The sequence below is a fragment of the Equus quagga genome, chromosome 4 (genome assembly GCF_021613505.1).
Source record: "Equus quagga isolate Etosha38 chromosome 4, UCLA_HA_Equagga_1.0, whole genome shotgun sequence".
Taxonomy (NCBI): domain Eukaryota; kingdom Metazoa; phylum Chordata; class Mammalia; order Perissodactyla; family Equidae; genus Equus; species Equus quagga.
Window position 1 is genome coordinate 94090637 of NC_060270.1, and position 21970 is coordinate 94112606.

General features: G+C 37.2%; 1 protein-coding gene across 18 annotated transcripts in view; it reads right to left on the minus strand.

Annotated features, from left to right (window-relative positions):
• The window catches only part of NEB (nebulin), a 189279-nt gene that overhangs the window by 76031 nt on the left and 91278 nt on the right, over window positions 1-21970 (minus strand). For all 18 annotated transcript variants that reach the window (XM_046658453.1, XM_046658470.1, XM_046658469.1 and 15 more), the window contains exons 69-85: window positions 21516-21827; window positions 20976-21179; window positions 20150-20254; window positions 15716-15823; window positions 13936-14247; window positions 12203-12406; window positions 11633-11737; window positions 10597-10704; window positions 8967-9278; window positions 7266-7469; window positions 6301-6405; window positions 6050-6157; window positions 5338-5649; window positions 4430-4633; window positions 3458-3562; window positions 2245-2352; window positions 560-871 (exon numbers count right to left, since the gene is read on the minus strand). In XM_046658453.1, coding sequence (XP_046514409.1) covers window positions 560-871; window positions 2245-2352; window positions 3458-3562; window positions 4430-4633; window positions 5338-5649; window positions 6050-6157; window positions 6301-6405; window positions 7266-7469; window positions 8967-9278; window positions 10597-10704; window positions 11633-11737; window positions 12203-12406; window positions 13936-14247; window positions 15716-15823; window positions 20150-20254; window positions 20976-21179; window positions 21516-21827 — 3228 coding nt within the window. The remainder of the gene's footprint in view (window positions 1-559; window positions 872-2244; window positions 2353-3457; window positions 3563-4429; window positions 4634-5337; window positions 5650-6049; window positions 6158-6300; window positions 6406-7265; window positions 7470-8966; window positions 9279-10596; window positions 10705-11632; window positions 11738-12202; window positions 12407-13935; window positions 14248-15715; window positions 15824-20149; window positions 20255-20975; window positions 21180-21515; window positions 21828-21970) is intronic.

Here is a 21970-nt window from a genome sequence, read left to right on the forward strand (position 1 = left end):
AGACAGCAATGGGACACAATTTTGTTTTCATACAGGATTGAGCTTCTATGCTCACCATTTAAAATCTGACTTTTATGTACCACTGGTAATAATATCTATAGGAATTTGGGAGAAAAGGATCCTTAGATGCACATACAATGAGAAAAAAGATGCATCTCTCTCTCTTTCTCTCTCTCAATATAATATATATATATATATGTACACATTTTCCTAATTGTGTCAGATAAACTTGAAATCCAATATTTCCTTACACTTAACATCTGCTTGTGAAATTTAGATATCTCATCATGTAAATATAATGGATCAGAGTAACTGGGACTGAAATTTTCTACCTAATTACATAGAATAAGAGAAGATTTTCATCTTGATGAGTAAGGCCTTGACAGATAAGAAGAAATCCTCTATAAGATAGAAAATGTTCAGAAAAACTCTCCTCTGATGAAATATACAGAATATGTTAGGTTCTGTCAGTTCGCTTTTTAATTTATGCCTCTAGGGAATACCCTGTGATTAAACACAGACACACATCTCCCCAAGAATCTGGTGATAATATACTCACGTCGCTCTGCAGTTCGTAGGCTTTCTTGGCCTGAATCACGTCGTTCTGGTCAGGCAAGCATGTCCATTGGTGCAGGTAATTGCGATAATCAAGGTCGCTGACCAGAGTCTGGCATTTCTTGGCCTGAACAATCGACATCATGTCCAGCGGTGTATTGTGAATTCCTTTAGACTTCTCATAAGCTTTCTTGTATTCTCTTTCACTCTGGATCTTGGCGGCATGTATGGACCACACCAGTTTGGGGTCATCTTGTAGGCTGCGGAAACCCACGTGGTGGCCCAGTTGCTTACGGTAACCTTCTTTGTATTTGTACTAAAGTTGTGAAAAATCAGATAAAAGTCATATGAAAATAATGTCTTAAAAGGAGTTTTTATTTAATGTTTTCAGAATATTTTCTTAGTCTTAACATAAATGGACCCAACAATGGCCATCATTGTATATTTCAGTTCAATTTAAGGAAATTAGATAGGGGTTATTTCAGGTAGTTTCATAGAAGACACGAGTAAATCGAGAGGGACATAAAATGGTAAACAAGAGGGATAAAGAAAAATAATAGCTAACATGTACTGAGCAGTCAGTATATGCCAGACACTATTATGAGCACCTCAAATGTATTAGTTTGATCCATATGATGCTGAATTTTTTAGTTAAAAATAGTGAATAGTGCCACTTATAATCTCGTTTAATCCTCATAACATCTCTATGAGGTAGATGCTATTATTATCACGTTTCAGATGGTGAAAATAAGGCACAATGAGGGTAACCATTGTCCCCCAAGGTTGATTGTCAAGTGGAACATTAGTTGAGATGGTCCCCCAAGAGTACGGAAGGTACCTCAGGTAGAAAAAAGTCATACGTGTGGTTTTGGAGACAGCCTAGAAAGGTGCATGTTTCAGGAATGGAAAGTAAGGCTGCTGGTTTGAATCAGAAGACGACGACAAAAGGTCTGTGGACCAGAGTTTCCACCTTGTCTACACTGTCCTAAGTGTCTTAGGACTAGAGGAAGATAGTTTCTGTTTCTTTCCTATGTTTGGGTAACATAGGAAAGTTTGGACAAGAGGGAGGGAAAGAAAACTGAGAATAAGGCAGATACTGTGGATTGGCTATGGTTTTTAGAGATAAAAATGAGGAATAAGAAGGAAGAAACAGCTGGATACATAAGATAAAGACTGGAGAAGAAGCTAGACAAAAGGAACAAAGCTGGCTTAAAGATTTGGATCTGGAAAGGCTTGGTAGGATAATTATTTTGACCGTTAGTAAGCTTTAAAATGATTATTAAATAAACTGCAAGGCCTTATATATAAGCTTCCAGTATAAAATCTTGTATACAAAATGTGATTTCAATCTTAAGTCCTATATCAAACTTTCATCTGTGATTTATATTTATGGAGAATGTCATAAATATTTGGCGGATACAACACATTGAATTGGTTCCCGAAATTTTCCCAAGAATTTGGTACAGACACTTCACGATATTTTACTTCTACTTGGAAACACTTACAAGTTATTTACACACATACCTCATCGATGCTAACTTTAATGTTTTTCATCCCATTTTAATGTTTTTAACTAGGGAAAGTCTTTAGTGCAAGACAAAATGCAATTGTTTGCATAGATTTCTAAAAACCCCAAAATTCTTGAAAAATATTGTATTTGTTGTATAGAAGGAAATAGAAGGACCTTACCTCACTGGCAATTTCTCTGGATGCTTTGGCATGTTTGATTTCAATGGCGTCTGCTCTTAAGTCATAGCCTTTCTGCTTGGCCTCATCCCAGTCTTTCTGGTAGAGTTTCTATTGAGGGAAAACGGCTTTGTTTACAAGAATTGAAAATATTGAATATATTCAAAGTGGACATAATATGAATCCTAAGGTGTAATGTAAATGAAGGCAGCATAAGAAAAAATGTCACTTCTGAGTTATTCTTTTGGTTGTTGGCTATTTATTTTGTGGAAAGCAGGATACTTCTGATTAAAATTTCAAAGCTAGACATCTAAATCTACTAATGTTTGAATATTTGCATTCATCACAATATGATACACATCTGAAAATATCTCACCACACAGTGTATCGGAAACTAAGACTCAACCGTGAAGCTAGAGAATCTTCATCAAGGTACCATATAAGACCTGATAAGCTTTTTCCCAATGTTGCCCTTTGACTTTTCAGAGGTCTCTGCTAACGGGATGTGACCTAGATATTTATACATATCCTGTTCTTTGGGCATACAGTCATGTGTCACTTAACAACGGGGACATGTTCTGAGAAATGCATCATTACGTGGCTATGTCATCGTGCGAACATCACAGTGTGTACTCACACAAACCTAGATGGCTTGGCCTACTACACACCTAGGCCACATGTTACTAATCTTTCGGGACCACTGTCCTAATGTGGTCCATCATTGACTGAAACATCGTCATCTTTCTCATGACTGTATCTAAAAATTGTCTATTGGCTTTTCTTATGGCCTTGAAATGTCAAACAAGAAAGCTATGGATCAATCAAAAACCTGTAAAGATAATAGAGACTGTTCCCTCTTATTCTTCTTTGTGTAAGAGGCACTTAACTAGGAATTTCATTATTCTCAATTAACATACAAAGAAACTGCTATGGACATTGGGTATCGGACAATGATTTCAAGGTTGAAAGGAGGACAACAAGTGAATTCAGGTGTCCCAACTCTTGCAGTCCAAGGACCCAGCCATGTATCTAAACTAACATTTAAAGAGAGAATTTCCATTCATATTGCATTGGGAATGGTAGCTAAAGAGAAAATCTCTAGCACCAAAAGTCGTACACATCCCTAAGACAGGTAATTAGTCCACGATAACACACTCCACAAGCTGACAGATCTTGTCCCATAAGGGCATTTACACTTCATATTTATGCCTCTTACATTGCTGATCTGCAAGGCATTGATTTGGGCCTGCAGCATGATTGGTGTGTCAGAAGGGATGCTGACGTTGGTTTTATCTTTATTCCATGCTTCTTGATAGAGCCTCTGTGGAGAGAAGAGAAGTATTACTTTAATACAGTGATAGACAATGGCTATCTGAAACATTAAGACTTGGCAACTGTTTAACCTGGAAAAATGTTTTTATCCATGTTTGTGATGGTTAATTTTACGTGTTAACTTGGCTAGGCCACAGTACCAAGATATTTGATCAGACATTATTCTAGATCTTTCTGTGAAGGTATTTTTTTGATGAGATTAACTTTATATCAGTAGACTTTGCGTAAAACAGACTAGCCTCTGTAATGTGGGTGGGCCTTGTCCAATCAGTTGAAGGCCTCAATAGAAAAAAGAATGACCTCCGGAGAGCAATAAGAAATCTGCCAGCAGACTGCCTTTGGGCTTGAACTGCAACTCGTTGCTGGATCTCCAGCTTACCCCTGTCCTGCAGATTTTAGACTTGCCAGCCTCCACAGTTGTGCAAGTCAATTCCATAAAATGAATCTCTCCTCTCTCTCTTTCTTTCTCTCTGTCTCTCTCTCTTCTATCCTATTAGTTCTGTTTATCTGGAGAACCCTGATTAATACAATGTTATACCATTTAATATGCAGCATTAGTATGCAGGTTTTAGTATATAATAGGAGTTAAATAAATACTTGTTTCCATGAACTGCACTGGAGTGACATTTTTTATTTTAGAGCTTCAAAGTGTGTGTGTATGGCAGGGGAAAGACACATTGATATTTACCAGAGTTCTGCTTTGCACAAGCCTTTGCCAAACTAGTCAAGAGATTCTTAGAGTTGCTCCCGTTACTATAAGTCTTTGAAGAGCAACAGTCTACTTGCTCGGTTTGGGTGGCATCATCTGAAAACAGAGTCCCACAAGAGGAAAGCTTGGTTTGAGGATTGTTCCTACCTCACTCATTTGCAGAGAATTGGCTTTTGCCAGGACCACTTCTGGAGTGTCAACAATGGAAGTGAACTTCAAGGCTTCTGGTCGCGTTCTGTAGAGTCTTTCATTCAACAGGTCTTGGGCACCCTTCACCCTGGTCATTTCTACTGAGCCTTCTGGCATCCAGCCGATGCCACGCAGCCACTCCAGGTCTGCTTTATACACATTCTACAAAGATATTAGACCGAAATTTAGTTCCAATGTTAGCCATACCATCCCCTAATTGAAAAATAAAGTACGTGGGCTCGAGGGCTTGATCAGCATAGGAGATAATGGTTCCAAAAAGGTAAGATCTGAGATTTTACATGACTTGGGGGTTTTAATATTGATGATAGAGTAATTAGTAAAAGCATAATTATTTATACTAGCCATGAATAGGGATAAAATAGTAATAACGCTGAATTTCATGATGACTATTTGACATTTCAAAAAATTATGTAACTGAGAAAATTTTTTAAAGGGAATTTTGTTGAATCTCATTCCATTTTCCTCTTGTAATAACTGACTCAAGGAAACTCCATTTAGTGTTTTGGATATAGTACAATAGTGGTAGTTATTTTAAAAACATTCAAATAATTTATGTTTGTGTGAAATATATTTTCATTGCCAGAAAGTACAAAAGACATGAAGAAAATAGACTGGAATCTAGGTCATGGAATAAAGTACACAGCCCAAGTGGGGTTCTTCATCTATATTCTTTGATTCCCATGACACAAATGCTACATATGAGTTTTGTATCAAACAATGTGAATGGTCCCCCCCCCGGAGTCGTGCAGTGCACAACCGGTGGGTCTGACCACAGAGGCACTGACTGTACAATTAACAAATCTATGTCTTCCCATTCCACCTTTCCCAAAATTCGTGTTACATACATCACTCTGCAGTTCATAGGCCTTCCTTGCTTGGATAACGTCGTTTTGATCAGGTAAGCATATCCAGTGATGCAGGTAATTTCGATAATCAACGTCGCTGACCAGAGTCTGACATTTCTTGGCCTGCACGATGTCTAACATGTCCACTGGGCTACTGAACTTGGTCTTCCACTTCTGGAAATCCTTCTTGTACTCCCTGTCACTTTGAATCTTCCCTGCATGTATGGCACACATAATCTTGGGGTCATCTTCAACACTCCGGGCTCCAATGTGGTGGCCTTTCTGTTTCTCATATGCTTCTTTGTATTTGTACTAAAATGCCAGAAATACAGCTTTAGCAACACAGTTTTAAGATTATATATATGCTGACAATTACAGACAACATGAAAACCCACAAGAAAATGGACAAGAATTTTATATTATAAACATTTTGCCGTCTCTGTGCAATTTTTAACTAACATCGTCTACTATCATAAACATAACTGTAGTGTAATCATATATCTTCATTGGTGGAAGCCTTTCCTGCAACAACTCTTAACTACAATTCCAAAATGTGTTTTTCTTCTCTGTGACAACAAAGGGAAAGGTCTTAGAGGGCAGGAAGCAAGACTGGGGGAATACGTGTGGAAGCAATGACAGGGTGTGGCCCACCAGCAGCACTACAGTTGTTCAGCAATGTGAGACCAAAGCAGGTGAGATGGAAGGCACTTACGTCACTGGCGATGTCCCTCGAGGCCTTGGCACTTTTGATGGGAATAGCATCAGCTCTCAGGTCATAGTCCTTCATCTTTGATTCATCCCATCCCTTGGTGTAAAGTTTCTAGGTGGAGGATAAGACACAACAGAAAAATGAAAGTGTTTTAGAAAGTTAATAGGCCAATTCCAGACAGGAAAGCGGTAAGGTTGAAACAGTATTTTAATTAGTCCCAGAAAGGCTTAAACAACAATCAGGAAATCTCTTACTTGGCTGACATTGGCAGAATTACTCTTGGCCAGTAGGATTTCTGGGGTGTCCGGCATCACATGGATGGAGGTTTTGTCAGCATCCCAAGCTTCCGTATATAAATGCTGTGGGGGGAGGTGAGGCAACACCCTTTGTTAAAGCCAATGCATTATAATTATTATCAAATTTAACACATGTAACTGTTTCAAAAATAGCCTTTATAAGGCTATTTGGAGGTGAGGCAAGCAAAAGGGTAGTGGGAAGCGTAAAACATAGCAGTATTTAAACAGCTGTATGATAGTTTCACAGCTAATAGGAGGCAATATAACGGTCTCAATGATTAATTCTTTTCATCCAGGGAATCTCACGGTTACTCATAGGACCTGCAAGGATGGAGTTTGTCTATGGAACTGCAATATAGTAGAGATCCCAAGTTCTACTCATCTCTATTAGGTCCATGCTGTGTGATCCTGAGAAAGGCACAGAAGGCCTCATATTCCTCATTTCCAAGAGGAGAATAATCACATTTTTTTCATTGAATGTTTTCCAAAGATTAACTAAAACATATGCAAAATGCCTGAGTCAGAGTAGGGACTCAACAAATTTTATGGTGTTTCCTATTGTTATGATCACTATGGTTGCTGTTGATGGGTGTGGCATAAAAAAGAATTTCTGGGGTTTTAATAGCCAAGCTCTGGAGTTTGTTATCTGAGAGGCAATTTCATATTCTGCGCTGAGCAGAATTTCCAGAGAAATTATCCCAGTCTATGCTTCCTCGTGCACACAGAAAATTAGGGGATACCACGTTGAAAAGAGCGTGGAGGTCCAACTAGAATTCAAGCAGATGTTCTATTGAAGACCTACATGAGAATCAAGCCCATTACATCTCCTTTCCCTGGAAACCCTTTAGAGTGGCATTTCTCGCTTCATGAGCCCAGACTGTGGAAAGTATGACTCAGGCAAGTGGAAACAGCTGGAGACTCACCTTGCTCATCGTCAGGGCATTGTTCTTTGCCAGGACAATCTCTGGCGTGTCTGTAATGGATGTGAATTTGAGCTGGTCTGCAGGCTGGCGGTACTTCCTCTCACTCAGGATTTCTCCAGCTCTCTTCACCTTCTCCACCTCTACAGAGCCAATCGGCACCCATCCAATGCCTCTCAGCCATTCAAGATCAGCCTTGTAAATAGCCTGAAAATGAAATAATGTCAAATATTTGTAGAAATTACATAGACAGTCTGGTGTCTGATCCTGATGGAGCATATACAGATGATGTATAATTTCTGAGAAAACCCACAGGACTGCCTTACTTGGGTACAGAGTCCCTAGTCAAACGCTTGGTCCCTAAAGATAGCCAATGTTTGCTGTTTTAATGACTCATGAAAACTCTCTAAGAATATGTGATTTCACTGATACAAAACCATTTTAAGGAAATTGCTCCCTGCCTGCTGATACAAAATGTTTATTCTCTGAAGCCTATACCTCCTTGTGTGGGAATAATACTCTGTTAGAATACAGTTTGTTCCTATGTCATTGGTCAGTGGCCTTCACAGCCAGTCGTGTAACATAAAGAAAGGATAAACACTGCTGGCTGACCACATGTTGAATTAATGTGTTTTCTAGGGACAACAAAAAGTGTGTCTTTTTTCACATGATTCTGCATACATGCTTCTAAGCCAAAGAGTACATATATTTTTACTCTTATTTATCTTATCCTCAGTCCCCTGTCTTGTGTTATTTTAGATATTTCATCCTTCTTTGAATTTAAATAACTGGCTGATGGATAATTTTTCTTATAAGCAAGAGTAACAATTCTTTTTTATTTTTACGGCTTTTTTGGAGACTCTTTTTGATAATGCCACTACTTTTATCATTCTTTCAACAGTAACTACTTGTCAGAGACTGACCAAGGAAAACAAGGAGGTTCTATACCAATGAGATAGAATGTGAATCCCAAGAACAATCTACTGGTTGACAACAAAAGGACAAAACATATTCCTAGAAAGCTATTGTTTCCAGCCTCTTAGAAAAATTGTCCCAATATGTACAATTCATTCTTAAACTTCCTTTCACAAGTTACAATAGATATTTCCTATAAGTTCTCAGAAAAATTATAATGCAATCAATGCATTTGGAAAATTAGATCGTATTAAACCAGAAATTCTTAACCTGGCATCAATGAACTTGAAAGGAAAAAACATAATATCTTTATTTTCATTAACCTCTAACTGAAGTATAGCATTTCTTTCAATTATAAGTATAGGCAATAGATCAAAGTAGTATTAACACTACGTTGGACTCTGTTAGCAAAGAAATCACAAATATTTCATATCCTGTTAGAGTTGTTGCAGACATCTTGAAACATTTATGCTCATCACTTCTTTGAAATTAAACTAGTTACTACACCCATTGCTAGATATTTTTATTTAATGTGCTAATTAAAAAGCACATATGTTACTACATCACAGATTTAGTTTAATATTTTGAAAAGCATATTTCGATGTGATCAATTTCTTTTGAAAGCAATATAGACATGTACTTTATTTTATAAATGTATTTCGTGACATTGTCCTGAGAAGTTGTCCATAGGTTTCAACAGACTGCCAAAAGATTCTATGGCATAAACAAAGTTAGAACCCCCTTTTAAAACCTTTTAATCATATGCTAAAGAATATTAGCCCCACTTACATCACTCTGCAGGTCATAGGCCTTCCGAGCATGAATAACGTCATTCTGATCAGGCAGACAGGTCCATTCATGTAGAGGATGCTTGTAGTCTATGTCGCTTACAAGGATCTGACACTTCTTGGCCAGCACCACCCCCAGCATGTCCACGGGGCTGCTGAACTTGGTCTTCCACTTCTCAAAGTCCTTCTTGTACTCCCTGTCACTCTGGATCTTGGCCACATGCATGGACCACATCATCTTGGGGTCATCCTTAATGTTTCGGGCCCCAATGTGGTGGCCAATCTGTTTGCGGTAGCCTTCCTTGTACTTGTACTGAAAAAAGAAAAGGGATATGAGTCTAACGATAAGAATATCTCATTTATATCACATTTCATAGTTTCATACACACGTTATTTCTTTTGATTTTCCCCACCACCAGTGTGAGGGAGAAAGGTTAACATTATCAACCCCACTTTATAAAACAGAAACCTGAAACCTAGAGGGGTTAAGTGATTTGTTCAAGGTCACGTCAGAAGTAGATGGCAGAGCTGAGACTAGAATGGAGAGCTTCTGGTTGCTAATATTTCTCTCCTGCTAAACTATGCTACCTGGTTTATATTCAACTGCTTAACAATAAAGATAAAACATCTTGCACAAACTAAAAGAGCATCTACTTAAAGATGTGGCTTTTTTTGTAAAAATGTGTTGATATTAGGAATATTTTAGAACATATCCCTTGTGATTAGAATTTATTTCCTGGTCCAGGATAAGGGCTACATTTAGATAGTTTCACCAGGAAATATTTCCCTTATTAGCCTGTCCATGTCATTGAACTTCCACCACGAGAGAGTCATGCCTCGGTAACACTCAATCTACTTTTAAAATTTCAAGAATAACACGTTATGGTCCATTTTACCATGAGATGATCATACTGTGGGCTTCTCCAGCTTAATAGCCAGAAAAAAGTTTTGATAATAGAAGGAACGAAGCATAAGTCTAAGGCATAGGACCATTCCAGAGGAATGAAAGTCCGGATTTGGGTCCTAAGGAGCCCTGGTACAGAATGGGGGCACTGGGCAACGTCAGGGGATGTTTCTCATGAGAAGGGAAGGACTAGAGAGAAGAGACAAATGGGTGCTGAGAAAAGGCTTCTCTTGCTTCTCAATTTGTTCTGGTAGCCAGTTAGGGGCATCTTGGAAGTCGAATCTCACTAAAAGGTACAAAGAACGAAACAAGACTCTAAAAGGCATCGATCACCTAGTCTTCCTTTATGCCAGAATAAATGGATAGAAGTAGTAGGAAAGAGTTTGCATTTGCACTGGCTGTTTTACATGTGCTATCAATGTTTTTTAATAAACAACTAGGTCCACTGCTGCTCAATTTCTGAGGCTCAAAAATATGAACGCATTTTTATGTCCCTAAAACACTTATTTTTTAAGGCTATGCCTCTGTCTTTGACTGAAGAACAGGTGTAATGGACACAGTATCTTGTCCTTTTCTTTGTTTTCATTTGCAGCTTGGTACATGGGGGAAATCAATAACGAAATTAAGGCTTCTAAAGACAACCAAAATTCTGGCAAGAAAAACTATAAAACCTGCCATTGTGAACATCTTTGAGTAAGAAATGTCTCTTCCAAAAACATCAACTTACATCGCTAGCAATATCTCTTGAAGCCTTGGCTGCCTGGATTGGAATGGCATCCAAACGCAAGTCATAGCCTTCCTTCTTGGACTCTTCCAAAGCAAGTTTATAGAGTTTCTGTAGAAAAGAGAGTGAGTAATCATTACTCCCTTCATAAAAAACAAAGTTGTTTATTATTAAATTTTCTCTGTCCTCATTTAAACTACAGAAACAAATCCACAAAGTCAAGTATTAGGATGAGTTTATACAAAACTTTGGTTTATAGGTGCTCAAGGATTTTAAGGTACATGGTCTAAACTTTGGGATTTTGTTGATTGGTAAATTTCAAAAAATTTTTGAGATATCAGCATGTGCCTGCCAAAATTTTGTTTTGCCCAAAAAGCACATGTAAAAAAACAACTATTATCACCACCATAATATAAAAGAAAGGCCATCTTAATAGTAGAGAAAGAGAAAGAATAAGGACAGTATTTTAAAATGGGATATATTTGAATTTATGAAAAACTCAATTCATTGTCCTTATTTTTTCTCATTTTGCTGTGGGCTATCATCACAGACCATGATCAATCTGTACAGTAGGGTTTCAGAATCACTGTCCTAATGAAAATGTTGGTTCTGAAAGAGATGCCTAGAAAAGTGCTTACAAATAACATTAAATGGTAACCAGAACATTAATGAAGCAGTAAAATAACACAGGACTGATAACTCACCGGGTTCCAGCCCAGTGCCTGCCTGCTAAATAGTTGTTAAATAAAATAACGACTTGATATCCTTACTGACCTACAGGGGAAGGGTTTAGGACTATAATTGCTTTTGGGATATTTCTCCATAAGCATGCCATTCCCTAATACCCTCTGGCTAAAATGCTGGCCTACTTTGTGGACCTACCACATATCCCAAAATTGAATCAAGGGAGAACTCTCTCTTACTGACAATATCAGTTTGGAGTACACATAATAAATTAGTCAAAACATTCCAATAAGGAAACAGTTATAATAGTTCATTTTTGTCTTTCTGTTCATTACAAAATCAATAGTTTACTCACGTCACTGTAGTTTATTTGGTTGAGTTTAGCTAGCATGATTTCCGGTGTGTCAGGCATGACATGGATTGTTTTCTTATCCTTGTCCCAGGCTTCAGTATACAAGCGCTATGGAAAAAAAAGATGAGAAAAATTATTTTGGAGTTCACGGACATTTTTCTTTTGACTATGTGCCGGTCACCTCTCTTTTTATCCAGCGTAGAAGTAAAATTATTTAAAGTTGCATAAATTCCTACTTTTCACGTAGATACATTTCCATGGGTGTTTAGCTCACCCAATTTATAGACTCAGAGTTTTTACTCTTTCTTATTAAAATTCTTTAACAGTTCTGAAAAGTATAATTGGGCTGCAATATGTAAATCTGTAATTATGAAATAATTACAGTACATAGTATTTTTAATGTCAGTTTAATATTTTGAAGTGTTACTAAGTAACTATGGTATTATAATGGAAAAATCATTTTAAAAGGTATCCTAATTCCTATTAGAATCATTAAAATGCACTAATGTGTCAGAATTTTTACCTTACTCTATGGTGAAATCTGCTATCTGATGGTGAGGAGTGAAGACTCACCTTATTCATGTTGATAGCATTGTTCTTTGCCAGCACCTGCTCCGGAGAGTCAGTTATGCTGGTAAATTTCAGTGTGTCTGGACGCTGACGGTAGATGTTGTCACTCAGTATCTCTGTGGCCCTCTTGGCTTTAACAACTTCCACGGAGCCAATAGGAACCCAGCCAATGCCTTTCAACCATTCAAGGTCTGACTTATACAAATTCTGCAAATCAACAGATAAGAAATATATTTATTAGTGTTTCAGAGCCATAGTTACAAAGTGGCTCATGCTAGAGAAATACGAAAGTATGGATGAATAAACAAAGGTCCCCACATAGTTGATTATTCATTCACGAGCATTACTGAGTACTGAGCATGTTCTTTTCCTGAGCATTTCTTGGCACAGAGGCTTGTACCGAGACTAATGAGAGATCGTGTATATGTGTTTGTGAGGAGATTTCATCCTGAGCTAACATCTGTTGCCAATTTTTCTTGGTTTTTGTGTTGTTGTTGCTTGAGGAAGATTGTCCCTGAGCTAACATATGTGCCGGTCTTCCTCCATTTTGTATATGGGACACCGCTGCAGCATGGCTTGACAAGCAGTGTGTAGATCCATGCCTGGGATCCAAACCCATGAACCCCCGGCCACCGCTGAAGTGGAGAGTGTGAACCCAACCACTGCGCCACTACAGTCCCTGATATTTTTTAACGTAAAAGACACAGTCCTGCCCTTAAAGGTATTACAAGATTTTCACACAAGCGCAGAGCTTCTTTCACCTTGGAAAATGTGCTCTAATAGTGCCCAATTAGACCACACACTAAGACCAACGCTGTGTGAGTGTCACAGTCACAAAAACTCTTGCCTTTTTAATTTTTTTTTTTTTTAGGGAGAAGAAGTGAAATTCAACTATAGTGGTGAGTTTAACTTATAGTAATGTTAAGTTTTGCAAATCACACTCTTTATCTGCATTTTTAATTGAGATATAATTGACATATAACACGCTAGTTTCAGGTGTACAAAATAATGATTCAATATACATATATATTGCAAAATGATCACCACAATAAGTCTGGTTAACATCCATCACCACACATAGTTACACTTTTTTTTCTGCTTGTGATGAGAACTTTTAAAATAACTCCTGCCTTTATTTCCATCTCCAAAATCACAAAATATCAAATGTGTAATGTGTTTTTATAAAGATAATATATTAGATATTTTACCTAATTATTAATTTTATTTTACTCTCAATAGGACACGCTAACTGTTAATGAGAATTAGATGATTGGTTTTGAAAAAGACGAGGATGTCTTAGTATTTTCCTGTAAGTAGGTATAAAATACAAATGTTTATTCAAATAATTTAGCTTAATATACTTCTGTTCCTACCCTGTCCATACTATCCTCCACCAACACACACACAAATTTCCACATTTTTGGCCAAAAGTTTGTTGCTGTATATTTTTGAGGACCAAGTTTCATCTAACTCAGACAAGGGAAGTCCGAATCACCAGGAAAAAATATACCTGGATATAATTGATGATATATACTTTATTTCTTCTTTTACATACTTTTGGGGAAAAAAATTTGGAAATGAATTGTAGCGCTTCCAACGGAAAACTCTTTTCAAACATTTAAGTGTACATTGTTTAAAATATACAAACAAATTCCCACCCTTTGGCACCAGTCAGAACCTACGGACACTTTTCAGATCTGCTTTTAACATGCAGAACCAGCATCAATGATACTCACGTCGCTCTGGAGGTCATAAGCTTTCCGAGCCTGGATGACATCATTCTGGTCTGGCAGGCAGGTCCACTCATGCAGAGGATGTTTATAGTCCACATCACTAACCAAGGTCTGACATTTCTTGGCCAAAACGATGCCAAGCATGTCCACTGGGCTGCTGAACCTGGTCTTGTATTTCTCAAAGTCTTTCTTGTACTCACGGTCACTCTGCACTTTGGCAATGTGGAGGGACCACATCATCTTGGGGTCATCATGTATTGCCCGGGCGCCAATGTGGTGACCCAACTGCTTGCGATAAGCTTCTTTGTATTTGTACTGAAAGAGAGAAACCAGCAAATAAGAAGGAAGGACCAAGGGCTATGCCCTGTTAGTTTTTCTGTGGTGATGCTTTTCTAGGAAATCTTTAAGCCACCAGGGGAGTCTCGTCACATGCTGTTGTGATGCTACACATTGGGGCATGCTTCCTCCCAAAGAAGAGGATGTTGTGCTCATTTGTACACTCCAATAACTCCACAACGATTCCCTTATATTATGCTGGAAAATTATATGTTGACATTAAGTGATTACAAAGTGAACATTGAAAGGGTGAGCTCAATTACAGTGATTAACAGTGTCTCAGAAGTTGGTCATGTGGGTGGAGCCATCTGAGATATTTACATGGTTCATTAATTTTTCTCTAGGGTATTTTGAGAAATAATTTCCTCTGCACAAATAATATGGGAAGGGTCATTTAAAAAGGGGCAATTTTTGTTGTTTGAGGAGTACAGAGTTTCAGTTTTGCAAGATGAAAAAGTTCTGGAAGTCTCTTGTACAACAGTGAGAATATACTTAACACTACTGAACCGTACACTGGAAAATGGTTCAGGCAGTAAATTTTATATGTGTTGTTTATCATGATTGAAAAGAAAAAGAAAAACCTCAAACATGGGCAATGTTGTTACTCTTGGATTAATATTTAAGTTGTCCAGGAATCTGAGGTCTTCATTTTTAGGGTAAAGGAATATTGACGTTATGGACCCCTCAGTGAGGAGACTTGCGGTAGTGTCCCCTTATCCACGGGGGATATGTTCCAAGACCCTCAGTGGATGTCTGAAACTGTGGATAGTACCGAACCCTATATATACTATGTTTTTTCCCATGTACACATATCTATGGTAAAGTTTAATTTATAAATTAGTTACAATAAGAGATTAACAATAATAACTAATAAAAAATAGAACAATTACAACAATAGACTGCAATAAAAGTTATGTGAATGTGGTCTCTCCCTCTCTCAAAATATCTTATTGTACTGTCTTTTTGGACAGCAGTTGACTGCGAGTAAATGAAACCATGGAAAGTGGAACCGTGGATAAGGGGGAACTACTCTGTAGCTTTTTTGCTCTCCTATGTCCTTCTTCAACTCATGGGGGAGAATTCAGTTAAAGCTTGCTTCTTTCCTGGCATCTTTGCCTTGAGTGTATCCTGAGGAGAGCTCATGAAGTTTGGAGTAGCTCAACGTATGTTCATCTAAGTTTAATCAAGGCACTCAGTCTTATTGAGCAAAAACCAAAAAACAAGAGTCAAAGGAAGCACATTCTAGTCCAGGCTTTGTCTCTATTGATGCTTGTGATCCTGAGCAGGTTACCTTCTGTCTCAAAGCCTCAATTTATTAGCCTGTACAATGAAGGCAGTTAAGATGGATGATGACTAAAGAGACTTCCAGCTATATTCCAGTAATGTGATTCCCTATGAATGGGGCTGGTCTGTTGGGAACAAATGTTAGGGCTTGATCAACACTTACATCACTGGCAATGTCCCGGGAGGCCTTGGCAGCCACAATGGGAATGGCATCGCTTCTCAAGTCATAGCCTTCTTTCTTGGCTTCTTCCATGGCCTGGCGATAGAGGTTCTGAGGAGACAAGTAGTAGCTTTTAGATACAGTACTCATTTTCACTCTAAAAATGTATTTTTGTTAAAGGAAGACTACTTTTGAATGCAGAACTGTACTAGTATGTTCAGCCTTAAAAAACACAAACAAAATTTCTCTCTTACTTTCTATTTATCCAAGCTATTTATTTACATTAAAATCTTACATTCAGCAGGTTTTAACACCACAAGTTCTCTTTGCATAAATCCTTATCCATATTAGACGTTAAGTCAATAGTTGTCAAATGTGTTTAAATTGCTCTTCTCATGAAACAACCAAGAAATGTTGATTTATTTAGCTCCAAACTTGAATTAGGAACAATTTTATTAGCAAAGAATTTGACTATATATTAATATGCATTAATACTACTACCAGTATGAGCATGTGGCTGCAATCAAATGGTGCAAAGCTAAGGAGAACCCAGTGCTTCCGAATATCTTTGTTAATATTGATTTGCTCCCTATTTATTCATTTTGTCAATTGCTTGAAATTGCCAGCAGAACGGGTATAGCAGGTACTAAAGATTTATGAGTCAAAAATACAAAATTGATAAAATTGTATTTGTTAATTTTTTCTGTGAATTGGGAAAACACCCACTGTTCAGTTTCTGCAGCAAGACAGATGCACACAAAAGGTGGAACACAGGTGTTCCATGGGAACATAGTTTGAGAATCACATTAAACAAATCATCTATACCAGAGGCCTTCAGCGTTTTTTGCTTGTGAGCCACTTATAAGAATTTTGACCAATTCTACACACTGTTAAAACAAAATAAATCTTTAAATAAATGCTAATATTGATACTCAATCAAAATAGAAATAAAATATACATTTTGATAAATAATTTTCAAACATAAAAAGTAAACATTTATTGGGTCTCTTACGATATTTTTGTCATTTATAGGAACTCGATACCTTGAGTGAAAAAAGGTTTTGGTGGACATTAATGAACTAAATTGTCTGCTTGGCAGAGTGGTTTTTTTTTAATACTCTTGGGTGTACATCACAGTAACTGCTGGCGCAGGTACGCTTTTCTTTTTTTTCCTGTTTTTAAACATAAAATCTTCATATAATCATACTCAGTCAAATATTTTAATATATATTTTAATATTTAAAAATGTATATTTTCCTTATTTTGAAAAATTTCAGACCTACAGAAAAGTTACAAGAATAGTACAATAAACTCTCAACTAGCCAATTCTTAACATTTTTACCCTATTTGCTTTATCTCTCTTTTTACGTATGTGTGGTATGTATATTTATTTTTTAATTCTCCTTCTTACTTTCAACAATAAAAAGTGATTGAGCAAATTGTAGACATTGTGACCTTCACCCCTAAATGCTTGAGTATGTATGTCCTAAGAATAAACTCATTTTTACACAACCACAATATATTCATTAATTTTGGGAAATTTAATATTCATATAATATTATTTTCTAATATAGAGTGAATCTTCAAATTTCATCAATTGTCCCAGAAATGTCTTTAATACCAATGTTGTTTTTCTACCTAGAATCCAGTTCAGGAACATGAGTGGCATTTAGCTGTCTAGTCTCTTCCTCTCCTTTAATCCGCACTTTTCTGGTTTTAAAGTGAAAGAAGAGTGACTAAGAAAGAGGAAGTGGATCACACTTTAACGGGAGGAAAGGGTCTTCTCAGGCGGATAATTTAGAAAAGACTACTCTGGAGTTTGAAGCTATGCTAAACAATTTGCTTAAAACAATGCATGCCTGCAAACCCATTGAAAGCCTTTGTGCAACCTCAAGGACACCTGAGGTTTGAAAGTAGGTCATCTCTAGCCCCCAAACAGAGACATAGTCCTTAAATTAGTCTACGATGGAATAATTTAATCTTTAATTTCAGTTTTCCCCCTTTCCTCTACTTGGAGACTTAGTGAGTAAGGAAAGCAGACCCAGTACCATTAAAAGATACAGGAAAAAGATTTAGAAATCACTTATGGTTTTAAGGAAAAAAATAACAATGACCTCTTTAGGGCCTTATCTTTCTACTTTATATGGATCAGTGTGTTTTTCAATGTTGAAGCTGTGTAATGATAAAATCTTAAATGTAAGGAAAATCCCTAAAAAGTGTGGCAGAGGGGCCGGCCTGGTGGTGCAGTGGTTAAGTTCGCATGTTGCACTTCGGCTGCCCGCGGTTTGCCAGTTCGGATCCCAGGTGCGGACATATGCACCAATTGTCAAGCCATGCTGTGGCAGGCGTCCTACATGTAGAGTAGAGGAAGATGGGCATGGATGTTAGCTCAACGCCAGTCTTCCTCAGCAAAAAAGAGGAGGATTGTTGGCAGATGTTAGATCAGGGCTAAGCGTCCTCAAAAAAAAAAAAAGTGCGGCAGAAACAACAAAAACTAATTGCTTCATTATTATGCCCCAATGTCAAATTAGATTGAATTAAAAATATTGGAATAATATCTGGATTTTAAACATGTTGCAGAGGTGCTTAATTTTTAAATGACTTAAGAGTCCCAGAGGGAGATTATTATATGTTTTTAATGTAGATTATTAATATGTGACAATTTACATTCTTTTCAAGATGAGATTTCACACGGAAAAGCTAAAGTAAAAATAAGGATAAATTTGATACATTTGAGAGAAAATCCTGAGGGCAATTATTCTTAAAAATTTCTGGAAATGTTTATTTTGTAACTGGAGAGCCAAATACTTTATTATATTTTTCCTTTTAAGAATAAATGCTCAAATTTGTCTTTAGGTATAAGTGGGGAAAAATGTGCTTGAATCATCTCATGGCTTCAGGTCAAACAAACAGATTTTTTTCATTCTTCCAATATTTGAAAAAGATGCAGAGTTTCAAAGAGAACACTAAGTTATTTACCCAAGAGAACTAGAACAGTAAATGAGAATTTAAGAGGAAAAAAAGATATAGTTGCTTTGTTTTGTTTACATTTTTTGAACAAAGTATGGCATGAAGGTACCAGTGGTAATGGGTTGAGAAGAAAGTCAAGTGGGCCACTCCGAAATGTGATCTTCAGAAAACAGTCCTTAGGGAATTAAGATAATCATGCAATTTTAAAGAAGGTAAATCCAGCTGAAATTTTTAGAAATAAAAAATAACTCAATTTCCTTTTAGCAGTCTGGAAAAAAAAAAAAATGTACCTCAACTGACCTAATTTTAACAAAAGGGGGAGGCTTAGAAGGATCGTTACGATTTGGGATAGAAACTAACTTCTGCCCAGGGTGAGACAGACCTCATGGGAAAAGCTAATCCCACAGGGGAGCTCAGTGGCCAAGAGAAAAATTGCTCACTGCAAAGTGACTGAAGTCAAGGTCAATCAAATACCTATGATCAGGCTTGTCCTTGGGTCTGTTTTATAATGCTAGAGAAAGAGAAAGGGTATCCTCTTCATTTCACTTGCCAAGGTTATTTGATACAAGCCTGCCTCTTCTTTAGGGCTACATTATTATAGGCAAAAGTCATTAATCCGGGTTAAATAATGAATATGGTCAAGTCTTGAAAATGAGCACTTAAATTTTCCAGTGTTCTCAAACTGAAGAAAAGTCTGCCCTCCTTTTTTTTTTAAACAAAGTCACACAAACATGTAAGAGGTTTGACTTTGGCAAGAACAACTGGGCAAGAAGCTGTTTCTGCACTAGTGTTTCTGCATTTCAAAGATATGTGATGACAAGTTTAGTGAGGCTGGAGACAATGCATAAAAGAATGTATTTTATTGTCCTTAGACAATTTTGAAATAGATGAATTTAAGAATTCTCATTTCAGTTCTTGTAAATAAACCTGAGTAATTTGTGCATATTAAATAAATCTAATTTTTATGACGACTTGAGTGTAAAGGGAAGAAATGAAAATTTATCAAGCAACGTATTTTGCACCAGGCTCCATGCTGGGCATAATATATGCATACTACCTCATTTAGTCATCACAAAAATTCTTCAAGATAGACATTTTTATCCCATTTTACAGGTGAGGTAACTGAAGAAAAACTCACAGAACAAATTTTGAAGCAAGTATTAATTTTATAAATAGCAATCATTTTTTAAAATTAAAATTACAATATGTTTCAGTCATTAATACTTAGCTTTGAGAGGTTTTTTTTCCCCTCCTGACATGGAGATATTTTTGTGTTTATTTATTTCTCCATCTTTCTATCCACTTTTTAAATACAAGGATACACATATTCAGAGTAGGGTAATGAGCATAAAAAATAAAACTGAACTAATTGGTCCACATGAGAATTAAATGTACAATTCTGACCTTTCTGCTACATCAGCAAAAATCAATGCCGTCAGATCAAGGAAATAAAACAAACAGTCTTACCTCACTGTAATTTATTTTATTTTGTCTTGCCAATGTAATTTCAGGTGTGTCAGGCATGATGTGGATTTGAGTCTTGTCTTTGTCCCAGGCTTCTGTGTACAAGCGCTGTGAAGGATAAAAAGGTTAATGAATTAGGAAAACAATGTTTGTTGTAAACAGGAGTTTCCACTTTAGAGTTCACGACAAAGTGGAGAGCCGGCCTCCTGACTGTCTGTGTTGTGTGCTGTACACTAACCACTCCAGTCTCTTTGATATTACAAGGTATTATTGTCACTAAACATAAATGTAGACTAAGATATGAACAGAAATCATGTGGGTGTGTATTTTTTTACAAGATCGCCTCCACTCCAATTAAATTAAAAGTAAGTTTTTTCCAAGCATATGTACCATGGCTGTATTAATAAATCCTTCCCATGGTTTTGTTTGTTTATTAACTGCAAATGTCCCTGGATATGCCATCTCCAGATTTGTTTTTGATAAACGTTATGGAGATTTGCATCTGATTTGTTTGTTCTATACTTAACATAGATAAAAATCCAACAAGAAAGAAACCTTGATACCAAGCCATGAATAACTCTCGTAGACTTCAAACCATTTGTACACCAAACAATGTCCTATTTTTAACTCTGGCCATTTCACAGGAGATGTCAAAACAGAAATTCCCATACATGTTTTTGGAATCCTGATGTAACTGAATAGAGAACTCAACCAAATCATTACATACAGGATGGAAACTAGATAAAACAAAAAAGACTAACTTAATTAATCATAGATATTGTCAAGGACATACAACCCTGTTTTATTTTCCCCTAAATTGGGGGCTCACCTTGTTCATGTTGATGGCGTTGTTCTTGGCCAACACCTGTTCCAGGGAATCAGTCACACTGGTAAATTTCAGCTTATCTGGAGGCTGCCGGTAGAGGTTGTCACTCAGTATCTCTCCCGCTCTCTTGCACTTGACTACATCCAGAGACCCAATGGGGACCCAGCCAATGCCTTTCAGCCACTGGAGATCTGATTTATAAACGTTCTGGTGCGATCAAACACAAAAGCAATTATTATTGAAACTGTTATGACACGATTTCAAAAACAAAAGGAAAAAACTGGAAAACTTGGATAGCCAAACTTCATGTCTATGTCTTTTAAAATATGAAGGCCAAATTGGATATAGTCTCATAGTATTACGTTCTCTCTAGAAGAAAAGTAAGGTACAGTGAATGAAGGACAGAAAGAAGAAATTTTATTCCTTCTGAAGGCTCTACCTAACCTTAGACCATTATTTACGTATTACTGTGCAGTGTTCTGCAGATAGTAATACTATCATGAGTGTGGTCACCAGTAGTATTTGGTGAATCTCAGTACTCACATCGCTCTGGAGGTCGTAGGCCTGCCGAGCATGGACAACATCATTCTGGTCGGGCAGGCACGTCCACTGGTGCAGGTAGTTCTTGTAGTCCACATCACTCACTAAGGTCTGGCACTTCTTGGCCAGCACCACCCCCAGCATGTCCACGGGGCTGCTGAACTTGGTCTTCCACTTCTCAAAGTCCTTCTTGTACTCCCTGTCACTCTGGATCTTGGCCACATGCATGGACCACATCATCTTGGGATCATCTTTGATATCTCGGGCTCCAATGTGGTGGCCGAGCTGCTTGCGGTAGCCATCTTTGTATTTGTACTGAAATAATAAGGGTAGTTTTAAAAATAAAAGTGAATAGAAAGGGCTAAAAGTCTTATTAATTTAAAACTTTGTTTTTTTTTGAGGACGATTATCCCTGAGCTAACATCTGTGCCCATCTTCCTCTACTTTATATATGGGAC